The sequence below is a fragment of the Plecotus auritus genome (assembly GCF_963455305.1).
Source record: "Plecotus auritus genome assembly, chromosome: 5".
Classification (NCBI taxonomy): Eukaryota; Metazoa; Chordata; class Mammalia; order Chiroptera; family Vespertilionidae; genus Plecotus; species Plecotus auritus.
The window spans coordinates 103,836,605-103,852,859 of record NC_137776.1 but is presented as its reverse complement, the minus strand read 5'-3'; the positions used below and the strand labels follow the sequence as shown (position 1 = coordinate 103,852,859).

At 42.3% G+C, this 16,255-nt stretch overlaps 2 protein-coding genes across 3 annotated transcripts in view; one reads left to right on the top strand and one right to left on the bottom strand.

Annotated features, from left to right (window-relative positions):
• CENPP (centromere protein P) overlaps nucleotides 1-16,255 on the bottom strand; it is a 275,842-nt gene that overhangs the window by 35,053 nt on the left and 224,534 nt on the right. The gene's annotated exons all lie outside the window — the stretch shown is intronic.
• The window catches only part of ECM2 (extracellular matrix protein 2), a 56,542-nt gene that overhangs the window by 8,983 nt on the left and 31,304 nt on the right, over nucleotides 1-16,255 (top strand). Inside the window, exons 1-3 of one of the 2 annotated variants that reach the window (XM_080668815.1) lie at nucleotides 7,455-7,490; nucleotides 7,618-7,751; nucleotides 15,826-16,014. In XM_080668815.1, the coding sequence (XP_080524941.1) occupies nucleotides 7,664-7,751; nucleotides 15,826-16,014 (277 nt within the window). In that variant the 5' untranslated portion in view covers nucleotides 7,455-7,490; nucleotides 7,618-7,663. Of the gene's footprint in view, nucleotides 1-7,453; nucleotides 7,752-15,825; nucleotides 16,015-16,255 lie in introns of those variants that run through there. The other variant, XM_080668816.1, reaches the window with a different exon arrangement.

Here is a 16,255-nt window from a genome sequence, read left to right as displayed (position 1 = left end):
TTTCAATTTATTTAAGTGATGTATCACATTTATTGATTTGCGAATACAGTAACAGCCTCACATCCCTGGAATAAATCTCATTTGGTCATGGTGTATGGTCTTTTTAATATATTGCTTGATCCAATTTGCTAATATTTTATTGAGGATTTTAGTATCTATGTTCATCAGGAATATTGGACTGTAATTCTCTTTCTTTATCTGATTTTGGAATTAGGTAATGCTGGCCTCAAAAAAAGAGTTTGGAAGTGTTCCTTCCTCTTGGATTTTCTGAAATAGTTTGAGGAGTATAGGTGTTCTTCTTTGAACATTAGGTAAAACTCCCCTGTGAAGTCATCCGGACCCGGGCTTTTGCTTCTATTTCATCAGTTGTTATTGGCCTATTCAGTTTTTCTGATTCTTCCTGATTCAGTTTTGGAAGACCATATTTTTGTAGGAATTTGTCAATTTCATCCACATTGTCTAGCTTGTTGGCATATAGTTGTTCACATTATTTTCTTAAAATCCTTTGAATTTCTGTGGTGTCAGTTGTTACTTCAACACTTTCATATCTGATTTTACTTACTTGGTTCCTCAATCTCAGATTCTTCATGAGTCTAGTTAATGGTTCATCAATCCTTTTTAACTTCTCAAAAAGCCAAATCTTCATTTCATTGATCTTTTGTATCATTTTTTAGCATCTGTGTCATTTATTTGTGCTCTAATATTTAGTATTTCCTTCCGTCCACTTACTCTGGGCTTTACTTGTTGTTCTCTTTCTAATTTTTTTAAGTTGTAGGGTTAGTTTATTATTCATTTTTCTTGTGTTTTTTTTTTGTTTGTTTGTTTGTTTGTTTTTTGAGGAAGGCCTGTAGTGCTATGAACCTCCCTCTCAGAACTGATTTTTTGTTGTGTCCCAGAGAATTGGGATTGTTGTGTGTTTTCATTCATTTCCAGGAAGTTTTTTATTTCTTTCTTGGTCTCCCTGGGAACTCTTTTATTGCTTAATAACATGCGATTAGCCTCCATGTGTTTGAATGTTTTGGGGCGTTTTTATTGTAGTTGGTTTCTAATGTGATTCCATTGTGGTCTGCGAAGATGCTTAATATGAGTGCAATCTTCTCGAACTTGTAGAGACTTGTTTTGTGTCCTAAGATGTGGTCTATCTTTGTGAATGACCCATGAGTACTTGAGAAGAATGTATATTCTGCAGCTTTGGGGTGACATGTTCTAAAAATGTCAGTTAAACCCATCTGATCCAGTGTGTCATTTAGAGTCACTGTTTCCTTGTTAATTTTTTGTCTGAAAGATCTATCCAGTGAAGTCAGTGGGTGGTAAAGTACCCTACTATGACAGTATTGCTGTCTATCTCTCCTTTAAAGTCCTCTAGAAATATATAAAAAGCCAGGGGCCATCACAACTGAAACAACCAAATGGACAACCGAACAGCAGGCTGCGTGGAGCAACCATGCCAGCAGCGGAGTTGGTGAGGGACGACCAAATGACTGAACAGCAGGCTGCATGGGGCAACCAGGCAGCAGGGGGGTTGGTGACGGACGACAAAACGACTGAACAGCAGGCTGCGTGAGGCGACCAGGCCAGCAGGGGGGGGGGGGGCGGCTGGGGGCGAGTTGAGATGGAGCATGTTCACCAAAGTGAGCATGTTCCCGAAGTATACAATAACTTTCAGCAGCACTTTTCTTCAAAATAATGAATTAAAACTTCCCGCAAATGCTCTTTTTTGGCAGGAAATTCAACATTTTTAAGTGTAAAAATATCTATGATGTTAACACCTTCAGAAAATTTGACTTTTGAAGTTTTGAAGCTTGCTGTCAATACAACAAAATAGCATACATATCAAATGCTTATATATATCAACATATGTGTAACTCCATCTATTGAAAAAAATCCACATTATTAACTGGTATACCTAGTTTTAGGTGCTCCTGTATTGGATAAACAAATATTTATAAGGGTTATATCCTCTTGTTGGATTGATACCTTGATCATTATGAAAAGTCCTTCTTTGTCTCCTATTATATCCTGTTTTAAAACTATTTTGTCTAATATTAAGTATTGCTAGCTTAGCTCATTTTTTTTTCATTTCCATTTCTATTTCCATAAAATATCTTTTTCCATCCCTTTACTTTCAGTCTGAGTGTGATTTTCGAACTGAAATGGGACTCTTGTGGATAAGCATTTGTATAGGTCTTGTTTTCTTATCTATTCGGCCATGCTATAGATTTGACTGGAACATTTAATCCATTTATACTTAAAGTGTTTATTGATAGGTGTAGGGAGTGGCTGTAGGGTTAAGCCTCAGACTGACCTGTTGGCAAAGCCACAAACAAGTCCTAGTTTAGAGGGCACAGCCCTCTAAGCATAATTAAGCTCAACCTTATGACGTTCCCTAGATCCTATCTGGGTAGCTAATGGGCTGTGTGAGGTACAGCAAGTGCTGCCAAAACAAGTGAAACTCACAAGAACATTGTAACTATGTTGACCACTACCTTGTTTTTCTCCAACTATAAAATAAAGCCTCAGCTTGCTGGCTGGAACTCTCTCTGTGGCCTCAGCCAGGCACAGGAGATCCACCAAGCCCCAGCATATTCTCTTTGTCTGTCTTTTCTTCAATCCTTCACCGCCCTCACTCAGGCTCACTGAACCCTTGACTGAGCTGGCCTGGCACAGATAGGTATATAGCCATTTTATTATTCATATTTATGTCCTTTTTTGCCTTATTCTTCTTAGACAAGCCCATTTAACATCTCTTGTAGCATGGGTTTGGTGGTAATAAACTCCTCTAACTTTTTCTTATCTGGCAAGCTCTTTATCTTGCCTTCAATTTTAAGTGACAACCTTTCTGGATAGAATAGTCTTGGTTGTAGGTCCTTGCTTTTTATCACTTTGAATATTTCCTCCCAATCCATATGGCCGGCAAAACTGTTGAGAAATCAGCTGACAGTCTTATGGGAGCTCTGTTGTATTTAACTAACTGCTTTTCTTTTTATGTTTTTAAAATTCTCTATCTTTAACATTTGGTATTTTAATTATGATGTGTCATGGTGTGGGCCTCTTTGGGTCCATCTGTGCTTCTGGACTTGTATATCTATATTTTTTTGCCAGGTTAGGGAAGTTTTCAGTCACTATTTCTTCAAGTAAGTTTTCAAAGCCCTTACTATCTCTCTTCTCTTTCTGGTATCCCTATGAAGTGAATGATTTTATTCTTAATATCCCTTAAACTATCCTCTTTTAAAATTCCTTTTGCTGTTCTGATTGGGTGGTTTTCACTACCTTGCTTCCGTAGTATACATTTTCCATCCTCTTAACTTTAACCTATTTAACCGATTTTCATCAAGCCTAAAAAGTGATTGCTCTTTATTTCTTTATATATAAATGTGTCTGTGCTTCCTTGGACACATACTGATCTGCTTGACATTTTTATTAGTCTTTTGTATGTGCATGTGTTTCATTTTGGATAATTTCTATGACTGTGTTTTCAAGATCATTCATTTTTTCTGTAATGTCTAGTGTGCTATTCATCCCTTATGATGTAATTTTTTATCTTTCACATTGTAATTTTCATCTTTAAAAGTTTGATTTCAATCTCTTTAGTATATTTCTTCTACCTTTTTAAACACATGAATATATTTATAGTAACTTTTAATAACTTACTTAGTAATCATGTCAGTTGAACCATTTTTGCATTCGTCTCAATAGACTGATTTTTCTCATCATTATGAGTCAACTCTTCCTGCTTGGGTGCCTGGTAAAAATTCTCAAGCACCATTAGGTGTTCTGGGAAATAGTAAATTATTGCAGATAGTATTGATTCTTTTGGAAACACTTGTTCAGTTTTGTTAAGTGGGATCAATGCAGCTATTAGTTTAGGGTGAATTGTTTCCCATCTGCTGTGCCCGTGTCCTGAGAACGCTGCTTGATGCTCTATGAAGTACAGGTTTCCCACTCTGATCGGTGGGCATACCAACACTGCAGCCCAGGCTTTTTCAAGCCCCAGCGATTTTTCCTTCCTGATAGTTGTTTCTCCAGTGTTGAGGAGTTTATTCAGACAGAGATGCTAGTCAGTACTCAGTGGAAGACATGAGGTCTCTGGTGGCTTTCTGGGTAGCTCTCACCTTTCTGTACTCTGACCTGCAGAGTCTTGCCTCTCTGGTGTCTCCAGACCTCCAGGTCTGTCTTTTCAACTGAGGCAGACTATGGGGCTCAGCCTGGGTCCCCTCCCTGAACTCCCTCTAGGCAATAAGTAGGGGCTCACCTTGGATTTTGTGCCCCTCACCCTGCCCCAGGATCCCTGTCTTGTGCTGTTCCATGTCTAATATTTGAAAATGGTGTTTCAAGTTTTTTGTCAAATTTTCAGTTGTTTTAGGTGGGAAGGTACATGTGGTCTGTTACTCCATCTTGGTTGGCAGTAAAAGTCAGACTTGATAAGTCTTGTTACCAAATTGGTAATGGCTGATAGTTCTCTCAGAAGTGACTATTACCCAACTTTCAGCTTCTCTGGGAGCCGCCCCTTCATTGATCCACTCTGATCACTAGATGTCCAACTGGCAGGAGTGCTGGTAATGCAGGAATGGAAACCCCCACAAAAGAGTACTCTTATTCTTAACCTCTAGGTGATGTACCATATGGCAGAATGGAAAAAAGATGTCAGTGGGGGGAAATGTCAGTGAATGACATCTGTACAGAGGCAAAGAACCCAGGGTGGCAACTCTGTTTTAGCTATAACCATTATAGGTTTTTACAGAGAAGATCACAATATTTGGCTGGACTTGACACTGATCATCTCCATTTTATATACATTTGGGTGCTAGGCACTGTGACAGGGAAGGCCTTCTTTGCCTCCAGTACACAATCTTCTCTTCAGATGCCCTTGGGATCCCCACAACCTTCCCGAGGTTTGGAAGCAGACCTGTAAGATAGGAGCGTCTGGATGTCAGCAGGCCACTCTCACCCAGAAAGGCTGAGTCACATGCTTGGAGGGTCACTTGTTATTTCCTAAGGTCCCAACACGGTTGCTGGCTGACAGGCTCTGTGCCACTGTTGGCCCTTTGAGCTCTCAAAGTCCCTCCAGGGCAGTTTGAAGTTTTAATTTTTGTAGCAGCACCACCTGGAGCCTTTCCCATCTCTGCCCTTCACCAGCCAGAGTGATGTTTTCTGAAATATAACAGGTTTGTTCGGGTTGACAAAGATGATCAAGGAGGTCTGTGAGGAGTGGGATACACTTTGAGGATCCTGGGTCCTTAGGGATCGCTGGGGTTTCAGGTTCTCCTCCACATACCTTGGCTGTGTGCAGAGGGCAGTTGATCAGAGTACTGACAGTGAGGGAACCTGGGGAAGAGTGCAAGGGAGGAACTGCCAGCGGAGGTGAGGGTGGGGTGCTAGCTTGAAGCTCAGACAGGAAATGGACACTGCACAAGCCCTCTGCAGGTCAGAGTGTATGGCTGGGTGATCCTCCAGCAAAGCCCCTGTAATCACCTTTGAAGGGTTTCTCTTTACCTGTCCCTGCACCTGACTTTACAGAACCTGGGGCATCCTGCCTGACGACAACACTACTGTCACAGTCTCTCACCCAGAGCACTGAGGTGTTTCTCAACTATGCTTCTCAGCTTCCCCACTTGCAGGGCCCTGTGCTGCTCTTGAGACCAGCTAATTAAGAGTTACTTTTTGTCCCTCTTACCTCTTTATAATTGATGCTACTTCCCCTTATTATTATTTTTTTAAATATATTTTTTATTGATTTCAGAGAGGAAAGGAGAGGGAGAGAGAGAGAGAAACATCAATGATGAGAGAGAATCATTGACCAGCTGCCTCCTACACGCCCCACACTTCGGGATCGAGCCTGAAACCCGGGCATGTGCCCTGACCAAGAATCAAACCGTGACCTCCTGGTTCATAGGTTGACGCTCATCCACGAAGCCATGAGGCCAGGCTCCCATTATTTTTATATAGTGCGATCATGTCCCCTTCCTCAACAAATAAAATTATAAAGCTATCCTATCTAATAAAGAGGGAATATGCTAATTGACCATCACTCTGTCACAAAGATGGCTGAACCCACAGCTGAGGTCAAGTTCCCATAAGGAGCCTTAACAAGCAATCAGCAGGGGCCTGAGGCTATGCCCTTCCCTGCCCCCATGGGGCTTGACAGGGGACCTCAGGTCATGCCCCTCACCCGGCAGGACTTGATAGGGGACCTCAGGCTGAGCCCCCCTCCCCAGCACTAGGCTAGGGGACCTGAGGCCATGCCCCCCGCCCGGCAGGGCTTGACGGTGTACCTCAAGGTGCACTTCCCATCCTGGTGCTGGGCTAGGGTACCCAGGCTGCGACCCCCCCCCCCCCGGCACCAGGCCGGGGACCTCAGACCGCACCCCCCGCCCAGCCAGGCTTGACAGGGGGGCTCAGGCTGTGCCCCCACCCCAGCACCGGGCCAGGGGACCTGAGACTGCGCCCCCCTGCCTGGCTTGGCTTGACAGGGGACCTCAGGCCGTGCCCCCCACCCAGCGGGGCTTGACGGGGGACCTCAAGGCACGCCCCCTGCCCCAGTCTGGGCTAGGGGACCTCAGGCTACGCCCCCTGTCCTGGCGCTGGGCCAGGGGACCTGAGGCTACGCCCCCTGCCCGGCGGGGCTTGACAAGGGTGGGACTGGCCGGGTCTGGATCTAGCCCAATGTGGGGCGAGGGGGCGCGGCCAGGTCTGGGTCTCACACAATTTTAAGGCACATGTGGGTGGGTGGGGACTTGACTCTGGGTCCCATGGTGTGCCCCAGGCTCTGACAGGAGGAAGGTTTTCATATACATTTTACTAATTTCCTTTCATCTCTGACACTTCTATTATAGAGAAAGGTTAAATAGCAATATTAAATTATTTCCTCTAATTAATCCCCTTTTAATATACACGAATTTCATGCACGGGGCCACTAGTTAGACAATAAAAGAACAACAAAGTAGAGCAGAGAAAATGGATTTTAGATAATGTCAGTAACAAAATGACTTGGCAGACAGGTGCAAAGAAATCCTACAACTCAGCGCTCCAGAGAAGGGTTGGGAACTGGCCCAAGCACCACATCTGACCCGCCGCCTGTTTTGATAAACAGAAGCTTACTGGCATACAGTCACACTCATCTGTGCATGGACTGTCTGCTTTCCTGCTACAATGGCTGTGGGGAGCAGTTATGACAGAGAACATATGACTCGTGAAACCTAAAATATTTACTGTCTGGTCCTTTATAGAAAAAATCTGCTCATGCCTGGTCAGGAGACAAAGATATTAGAAGTCTGATTCTGATGGAAAAATTCTGAATTCTGACTTGGCAGTAATACTGAAGCACAGATTCCATATATCATATATGATATTTCTCAAAAGACTGCTGCTGAGGCATAGAGGCAATTATTAGTCAGTTTTCAGATGTAAAAATTTGGTCACCATTAACTCGGAAATTGTTTCATTCTCATTCTAGAAACTAGATGGTGAAAACGCAACCATGAAGTTTGCAGGTTTGTCTTGTGTTTTTTTGCTTATCATTTTTCAAACTGACTTTGGACAAAATGATGGAAGTCCTAGGAAGCAAAGGAGGAAGATGTACTACAAAAGACTGAAGAAAAGTTCTTCACCTAACCACAGGTCCAGCAGACAGCCTAGAATTCAGCAAACAACGGCGGCACTTCCCATGGTTAACTTGGATTCTAGTACTGAGGAGAAGTTTGAATCCTTTTTAAGTTTTCTTGGAGTAGAATCAAGCTACAGTGTGCTACCAGGTAAGAAAACAGTACTAGAGAGAGAACGAGAGAGAGAACCTCCATGAAGATAATTTTTAAAAATTAAACTTATCTTTTGGTTTAATCTATGAAGATATTTTGAATTAATTTTAAAAATCATGCATAGAATCCATTTATAAAAGTATTGGAAAATAGATAAAGTAATTAGTTGTCCTACAACTATATTTATAAAACCACTAGAGGTCCAGTGCATGAAAATTCATGCATTGGAGGGGGGGTCCCTCAGCCCAGCCTGCCCCCTCTCACAGTCCAGGAACCCTCAGGGGCAGGAGGTGAGCCAGCAATCAGGGGAAGGCCACGCCCCATCACACTTCTGCTGCTGCCACTGCTGGCAGCGCAAGCCTTGGCTGGCCCTGGTTACCTGAGCTTTGGGTGGCCCTGGGCGGCTGGGCAGCCGCCATCCAAGGCTTGCCTGCGACTCGGGCCAGCCCTGGGCAGCAGGGGTGCTGAGGGGACAGGGGCACTCCAAAGGCAGGCGCCACAGCGGAACTGAGGGGACTGGGTGCCGCCATCTTGTGGCTGTGGGCACCACCATCTTTGAGGGCGTGACAGTCAATTAGCATATTCCCTCCTTATTGGCTGTGGGTGCCACCATCTTAGAAGGTGTGACAATTAGCATATTCCCTCCTTATTGGCTGTGGGCACCGACATCTTTTTTTTTTAAATATATTTTATTGATTCTTTACAGAGAGGAAGGGAGAGGGATAGAGAGCTAGAAACATTGATGGGAGAGAAACATCAATCAGCTGCCTCCTACACACCTCCTGCTGGGGATGTGCCTGCAACCAAGGTACATGCCCTTGACCGGAATTGAAAACTGGGACCATTCAGTCCGCAGGCCGACGCTCTATCCACTGAGCCAAACTGGCCAGGGCGGCACCGCCATCTTTGAGGGTGGGGCAGTCAATTAGCATATTCCCTCCTTATTGGCTGTGGGCTCTGCCATCTTTGCGACGGTGTGAGGGTCAATTAGCATATTCCCTCTTTATTGGATAGGATAGTTACTCTTTTGTTTTATTTCTTTCTATCCTGTTTACTATGCAATGTATTTTAGTTGTAATCATAAAGTTAACATACATATAAATTTGTAAACTGCTTTTTAACTTTCTATATTACCTAAGATATAGAAATAAATGATTCAGCCCTAACCGGTTTGGCTCAGTGGATAAAGTGTCAGCCTGTGGACTCAAGGGTCCCAAGTTCAATTCCGGTCAAGGGCATGTACCTTGGTTGCAGGCACATCCCCAGTAGGGGGTGTGCAGGAGGCAGCTGATTGATGTTTCTCTCCCATCGATGTTTCTAACTCTCCTTCTCCCTTCCACTCTGTGAAAAATCAATAAAATATATTTAAAAAAAAGAAGTAAATGATTCAGATGGTTCTATAAAAATGGATATTAATTTTAAATCAAATTTTTTCAACAAAAGATAGAATTAAGCTATTTTATTTTATATGGACTAAATTACTGAAGTTTTTTATAATTTCATTAAAAATTATTTTCATTTATTTCAGAAAGGAAGGGAGAAGGAGAGAGAGATAGAAACATCAACAATGAGGGAGAATCACTGATGTTTCTGCAGGCCCAACACTGGGAATTTGAGCCCACAACCCAGGCATGTGCCCTGACTGGGAATCAAATCGTGACCTCCTGGTTCATAGGTCAATGCTCAACCACTAAGCCATGCCAGCAGGGCTAAATTACTGAATTTTTAAAGGTTGAAAAGATTGGAAATTCTGCCAAATATTTCAACTAGTCATTTTTAAGAGCACTTTAGTATAATGATTTCAAAGTACACATTTTTGCAGATTTGGGAAAAAAGTAATTATATTGTACATATTACCTTTACATAAAATTTCAAAAGACATAAGAAAATAACATCACATAATATTCTGTGGCCAACACTTCATATATTGTCTCAAGGAAACCAAATGCTTCTACATGATGGATGGTATTTCTACAAAGTTAACAGAAATAAGAAAATGTCCATGGAAATATACAACTTAGATCACATTTACAGCATGACTGGAGGCAAGTCAGAGGCATGATGCTGACACTGTCCCCAGCTGCTCAAGCGTGAGGAGCCCCGCATCCCTAGCGAAGCGGACGGACACCTGCTCTGCGACAGGCAGCGCAGTGGTGGAGAGCAGTGTGCGTGATGTGATCTCAAAGCTGCTTACAAATACGTAATGGAGGCAAGTTTGCATAAAAATGCATAGATGTATATAAACATTTCTCAACTGTCCTAAAATGCTTTGCAGTGGTTTTATAGCACTTTTTAAAAAATTGCAGCTAAATGAAATAATATAAAACTTACCATTTTAACATTATAAAGTGTACAATTCAGTGGCACTTAATAAACTCACAATGCTGTGTAACAGTGATCACTATCTAGTTCCTGACTAAAAGGAAACTCCAAAATATTAAGCAGTCACTCCCCCTAACCTAACCTTGGCAACTACTGAACTGTCTCTAAAGTTTTCAAACTCTGGATACTTCATATGAAAGGAGTCATCTGCAGCCATTTGTGTCTAGCTTCTTCCACTTTAGTATAATGATTTCAAAGTTCATCCATGTTGTAGCATGTGTCAATACTTCATCCTTTATTATGGCTGAATAATATTCCATTATATAGATAGAGCACATTTTGTTTCCCCATTCATCTGTTGATTGACATTTTGGTTGTTCCTAACTTTTGGCTACTGTGAACAGCATGCTATAAATGCCTGTGAACAAGTTTCTATTTGAACTCCTGTGTTCAATTTTCTTGGGTATATACCTAGAAGTGGAACATGGGGTACCTAGGAGCTGGGCCATATGGAAATTCTATGATTAAGTTATTGAGGAACCACCAAATGTTTTCAACAAAGGTGACAGACACCATTTTAAATACCTACAAGCAATGTTCAAAGATTCCATTTTCTCTGTACCCTTACCAACATGTTATTTTTCATTTTTTTAAAAATATAGCCATTTTGTGGATATGAAGTTTTATCTTACTGTATATTTCCCTAATGACTAATGATGTTGACCATCTTTTTATGTGCTTATTGTCCATTGTACAACTTCTGAGAAATGTCTACTCAAGTCCATTGCTCCATTTTTTAATTGGGTTGTCTTTCTGTTGTTATGAGAGTTCCTTATGTATGCTGTGTGGCTATTAGGCCTTTAACAGAGAATTATTTGCAAATATTCTCTGCCATTGTGTATGCTATTCTTTTACTTTCTTGATCATGTCCTTTGACGCATCAACATTTTAATTTTGTTAAAGTCCAATTTATCTGTTTTTTGTTGCTGGGCTTTTGGAGTAATATCTAAAAACCCACAGTCATGAAAATTTACACTTATGTGTTCTTCTATGAGTATTGTAGTTTTAGCCCTTAAATGTATGTCTTTGATCCATTTTGAGTTAATTCTATTTGGAGTGAGGTCCAGCTTTTGCACATGGATGTCCAGCTATCCCAGCACCATTCGTTGAAAAGACTATCTTCCCCGCTACTGAATGGTCTTGGCCCTCTTGTAAAAAATCATTTGACCAGAGATTAAAAATGGTGGCAGAGTAAGTGGATGCTGCATAGACACGATCCCAGGAACAAACTGGAATTACAACTAAACTACAGAAAAACTTCTTGAATAATCAATGGAAGACTCACAGGAGAGAACCCTGATACCCAAGGACTGAAAGTGGAGACCACATAGAGAATGGTAGGAGGGGTGGAGGCACGAAAGGGCTGGGCCGGGTGCCCAGAAACAGCAGCTGAAGTTCTGCAGAGATATCCCAGCTGTGTGTGTATGTGTGTGTGTGTGTGGGGGGGGGGGTGCCACTGAGAACTCTGGGGTCTAATACCCAACCTGGGCCCCCCAGTAGAGAGCACCAGAACTAAGAAGGGTACCCACATAACATCTGGCTGTGAAAAGCAGCAGGGTTGCTGTCTGCCAGGGAGTGATGGCTGAAAATTCAGGCACCCTCTTAAAGGGCTGAAGCACAAAATTCCCTGTGGAGTCATTCACCATGTGCTCCGCCAGAGGGAGGGCAGAGTGGACTGGAGCTGTGTGAGCAGAAGCCAGGGGGCTCTGGGATTACAGCTCAGAATGCAGACACCCGTTTCCTGTGCTGAGTCATTCCCTCACACTGCAGAGGTCATCTTTCTCATGCAAACATTTGCCTTGCCTGAGAGGAAAACAGTTGACACACCCTATTGGAAAACACCTTGCCATGAGGCCATGTAAAAGACTAAAACTAACAATTAGCCTCCAGGTAGAAACAACTGTCCCACCCTGTTGCCAGCCATTCAAGTGGAATCCTATCAATCTGTAGAAAGAGGTAGACTCTGGAGGCTTAAAGTCTTTGCCTGATATAATTAGAAGCAGTGTTTGACACTGTCCTGCACTGGAGATTGGGAGGCATAACGGATCTACCTAATACGTAGCCACAAATCCAAAGAGACAGCCAAATGAGGAGACAGAAACAACTCTAAATGAAAGAACAACAGAATTCTCCAGAAGAAGAGATAAATGAAGCAGGGATAAGAAATTTATATGAAACAGAGTTTAGAGTAATGATGGTAAAGATGCTCAACAACATGAAAAAAGGTATAGTAACTATGAAAAAAGAACAGTCAGAAATAAAGAATGACATAGCACAAATAAAGAACACATTGGAAGGAACACACAACTGATTAGGGGGAAGCTGAGGATCGAATCAGTGAATTAGAAGACAAGGTTGAAAAAAATCACTCAATCAGAGAACCAAAAAGAAAACACAATTAAAAAAACAGGAGGACAGCTTAAGGGAGCTTTGGAACAACGTGAAACATAACAATATTAGGATAGCAGGTGTGCTAGAAGAGGCAGAAAGGGATAGAGAACATGTTTAAAGAAATAATGCAGAAAACGTCCCTGACCTGATAAAGGAAAAAGTCAAACGAGTTCAGGAGGCACAGAGAACCCCAAGCAAGAATAACCCTAACAGGCCCACGCTCAGACACCTCAGACACGTCATAAGTAAAATGCCAAAAATTAAAGACAAAGAGAGAATCTTAAAGGCAGCAAGAGAAAAGTACTTACTTACAAAGGAGCTCCCATAAGGCTGACATCTAACTTGTAATCAGAAACTCTACAGGCCAGAAGGGAATGGCATGAAGTACTCAAGGTGATGGAAAGCAAGGATCTGAGACCAAGATGGAAAGCTGGATCTGAGATCCAGCAAGGCTATCATTCAAAATAGACAGTCAAATAAAGAGCTTCAACAAGAAAGGCATGTCCGTTTTCACCACTCTTATTCAACACAGTACTGAAGTCCTAGCCACAGCTATCAGACAAGAAGAAGAAATAAAAGGCATTCAAATTGGAAAGAAAGAAGTAAAACTCATTCGCAAGATGACATGATGTTGTATATAGAAAACCCTAAAGTCTCTCACCAAAAAACTACTAGATTTAAAAAATGAATTTGGCAATGTAGTAAGATACGAAATCAATATCCAAAAATTGATGGCTTTTTTTAATACACCAATAATAAATTCTCAGAAAGAGAAACTAAACAACCAATCCCATTTACCACTGCAACAAATAAATTAAGATACTTAGGAATAAATTTAACCAAGGAGGCAAAAGACCTGTACTTGGAAAACTATAGGATGTTGAAAAAAGAGATAGAAGAAGATATAAACAAGTGGAAGACTATACCATGGTTCATGGCTTCATAGAATTAACATAATTTAAATGTCCATACAATGCAAGCAAGCAATCTATTATTAAAACACCAACGGCATATGCTCCAAAAATTTATATGGAATCAAAAAAGACTCCTGAATAGCTGCAGCAATTTTGAGAAAGAAAAACAATGTTGGAGGAATCACAATACCAGATTTCAAGTAATACTACAAAGCCATGTGGTACTGGCACAAGAATAGACATATAGACCAATGGAACAGAACAGAGACCCCAGAAATTGACCCAAGACATTATGCTCAATTAATATTTGACAAATGAGGCAAGAGCATACAATGGAGTCAAGAGAGTCTCCAATAAATGGTGTTAGGAAAATTGGACAGATACATGCAAAAAAAATTGAACTAGAATGAACTTATATACAAGAATAAACTCAAAATGGATAAAAGACTTAAATGTAAGACATGAAACCATAAAAATCCTAGAAGAACCCATAGGCAGCAAAATCTCAGACATCTCTCGTAGCAACATGGTTATGGATACATCTCCTAGGACAATGGAAACTAAGGAGAAAATAAACAATGGGACTACATCAAAATAAAAAGCTTTTGCACAGCAAAAGAAACCATCAACAAAATAAAAAAGGAGCACACTGCATGGGAGAACATATTTGGCAATGATACATCCAAAATATAAGGAACTCATACAACTTAACAAAAGGAAGATAAACAATCCAATTAAATGGGCAAAGGATCTAAATAGACACTTTTCTAAAGAGGACATACAGATGGCCAAGAGACATGAAAAAATGCTCAAAGTCACTAATCATACAAGAGATACAAATCAAAACGACAATGAGGTACCATCTCACACCTGTCAGAATGGTTATCTTCAACAAATCAACAAATGACATGTGCTGCTGAGGAAGTGGAGAAAAGGGAACCTTTGTGAACTGCTGGTGGGAATGCAGACTGATGCAGCCATTATGGAAAACAGTATGGAGTTTCCTCAAAAAAAATAAAAATGGAACTGCCATTTGACCCAGTGATTTCACTTCTAGGAACATATTCTAAGAAACAAACCCGAAACACCAATCAGAAAGGATGTATGCAACCCTATGTTCATAGCAGCACAGTTTACAATAGCTAAGATCTGGAAACAGCCCAAGTGCCCATCAGTAGACGAGTAAATAAAAAGCTATGGTGCATTTATACCATGGAATACTATGCAGCTGTAAAAAAGAAGAATCTCTTACCCTTTGAGACAGCATGGAGGGACCTGGAGAGTATCATGCTAAGAGAAATAGGTCTGTCAGAGAAAGACAAGTATCCCATAATCTCCCTCATATGTGGAATCTAATGAACAAAATAAAGTGAATAGAGTGGATCCAGAGACATGGAAGCAGGGAACAGAGTGCAGAATCTCAGAGGGGGAAGGTGGCTGGGTGGGAGATAATCAACCAAAGAGCTTGTGTGCATCTATGCATGGCCCATGGACACAGACAGTGGTGTGCTGAAGGCCTGGGGCGGGGGATCAGGGAAGGACAGGAGGGGGTCAATGGGAGAAAAAGGGAGGCACATGTAATACTTGCAACAATAAAGAATTATTTTTTAAAAATAAATAGAAGCAAGCAAATCTTTGTAGTTCAAGTGAAAAAAATCATTTGACCATAGTAAGGGACTCTCAATATTCCATTGGCCTATATGTTTATCCTGATGCCAACGCTGACCATTGCAGGTTTGTAGTAACTTGAAATATCTAAGTGTGAGTTCTCCAATTTTGTTCTTGTTATTTTTCTTCAAGATTTTTTGGATATCCAGGGCCCTTTGTAATTCTATGTGAATTTGAGGGTAAACTTTTGCATTTTTGCCAAAAAAAAAGCTGTTGGAATTTTGATAGAATATAGAACTTTTATAATCAGGAAAAACATCATGTGGATCTATTTTCTTCCACGGGAGGAAAGGGAAAGTGTCTCCAGGAAAGCTGGGCAGGGCTTGAACTGGACTGACAGTAGCGAGGGAAGGACGGGACACATGTGAGACTCACTTGGGAGTGCAATTTGGGGACAATGTGAGTTATTAGGTCGAGAGTGATTAGGAAGGGCACTAGGGCCAGGAGAAAACCAATCTCTCTACTATTCAAATCTGTGCAGCCTGGCCAGCTGACAGTCATCCCCGTGTCTATGCCTGTATGACAGCCATTCTGCTGGAGAGGATGGAAGCGCATCCAGTCAATTCCCAGGAAAGTAGCAGAGAGCAGGGCGGCGTCTCACAGGGCTCCGTGGGAGACATCACCCGCGGGAGCCACACAGAGGCCACCTTGTGTGGTTCCAGCTCCCGCCCAGGCGTGACCGCACCCGGAGCTCAGTGTCCACTGCTCTCTCCTAGGGCGGAAGGGCCGCTGCGCGGTGAACGGGATGACCATGTACAACGGGGCCGCGTGGTCGCCAGAGCCCTGCACCACCTGCCTGTGCGCCAACGGAAGGGTGCTCTGCGACAGGACCAGGTGCCCGCCCCTGCAGTGCCAGCGCGCGGCCACCCCGGAGGGCGAGTGCTGCCCGGTCTGCTCGGACTCCGGTATAAACGTTTAGCCCAAACAAAATGTAATCTGGGGTTCAGTCCTTGCCCTCCCACTTTCCCTTGCACTTGCTCTAATGTATAACCTAGTCGTCAGAATACTTACACTACTGGCATAAGGATGACAGGCACGGAAGTTAATTGGGAAGCAGTACGGGAGGGGCAGGAATAACCGATAGAGGCGTCTCCGGGACGGAGGCGGTGGGCCCACCGCAGCCACGCTGACTCAGCCCTGGAAGGG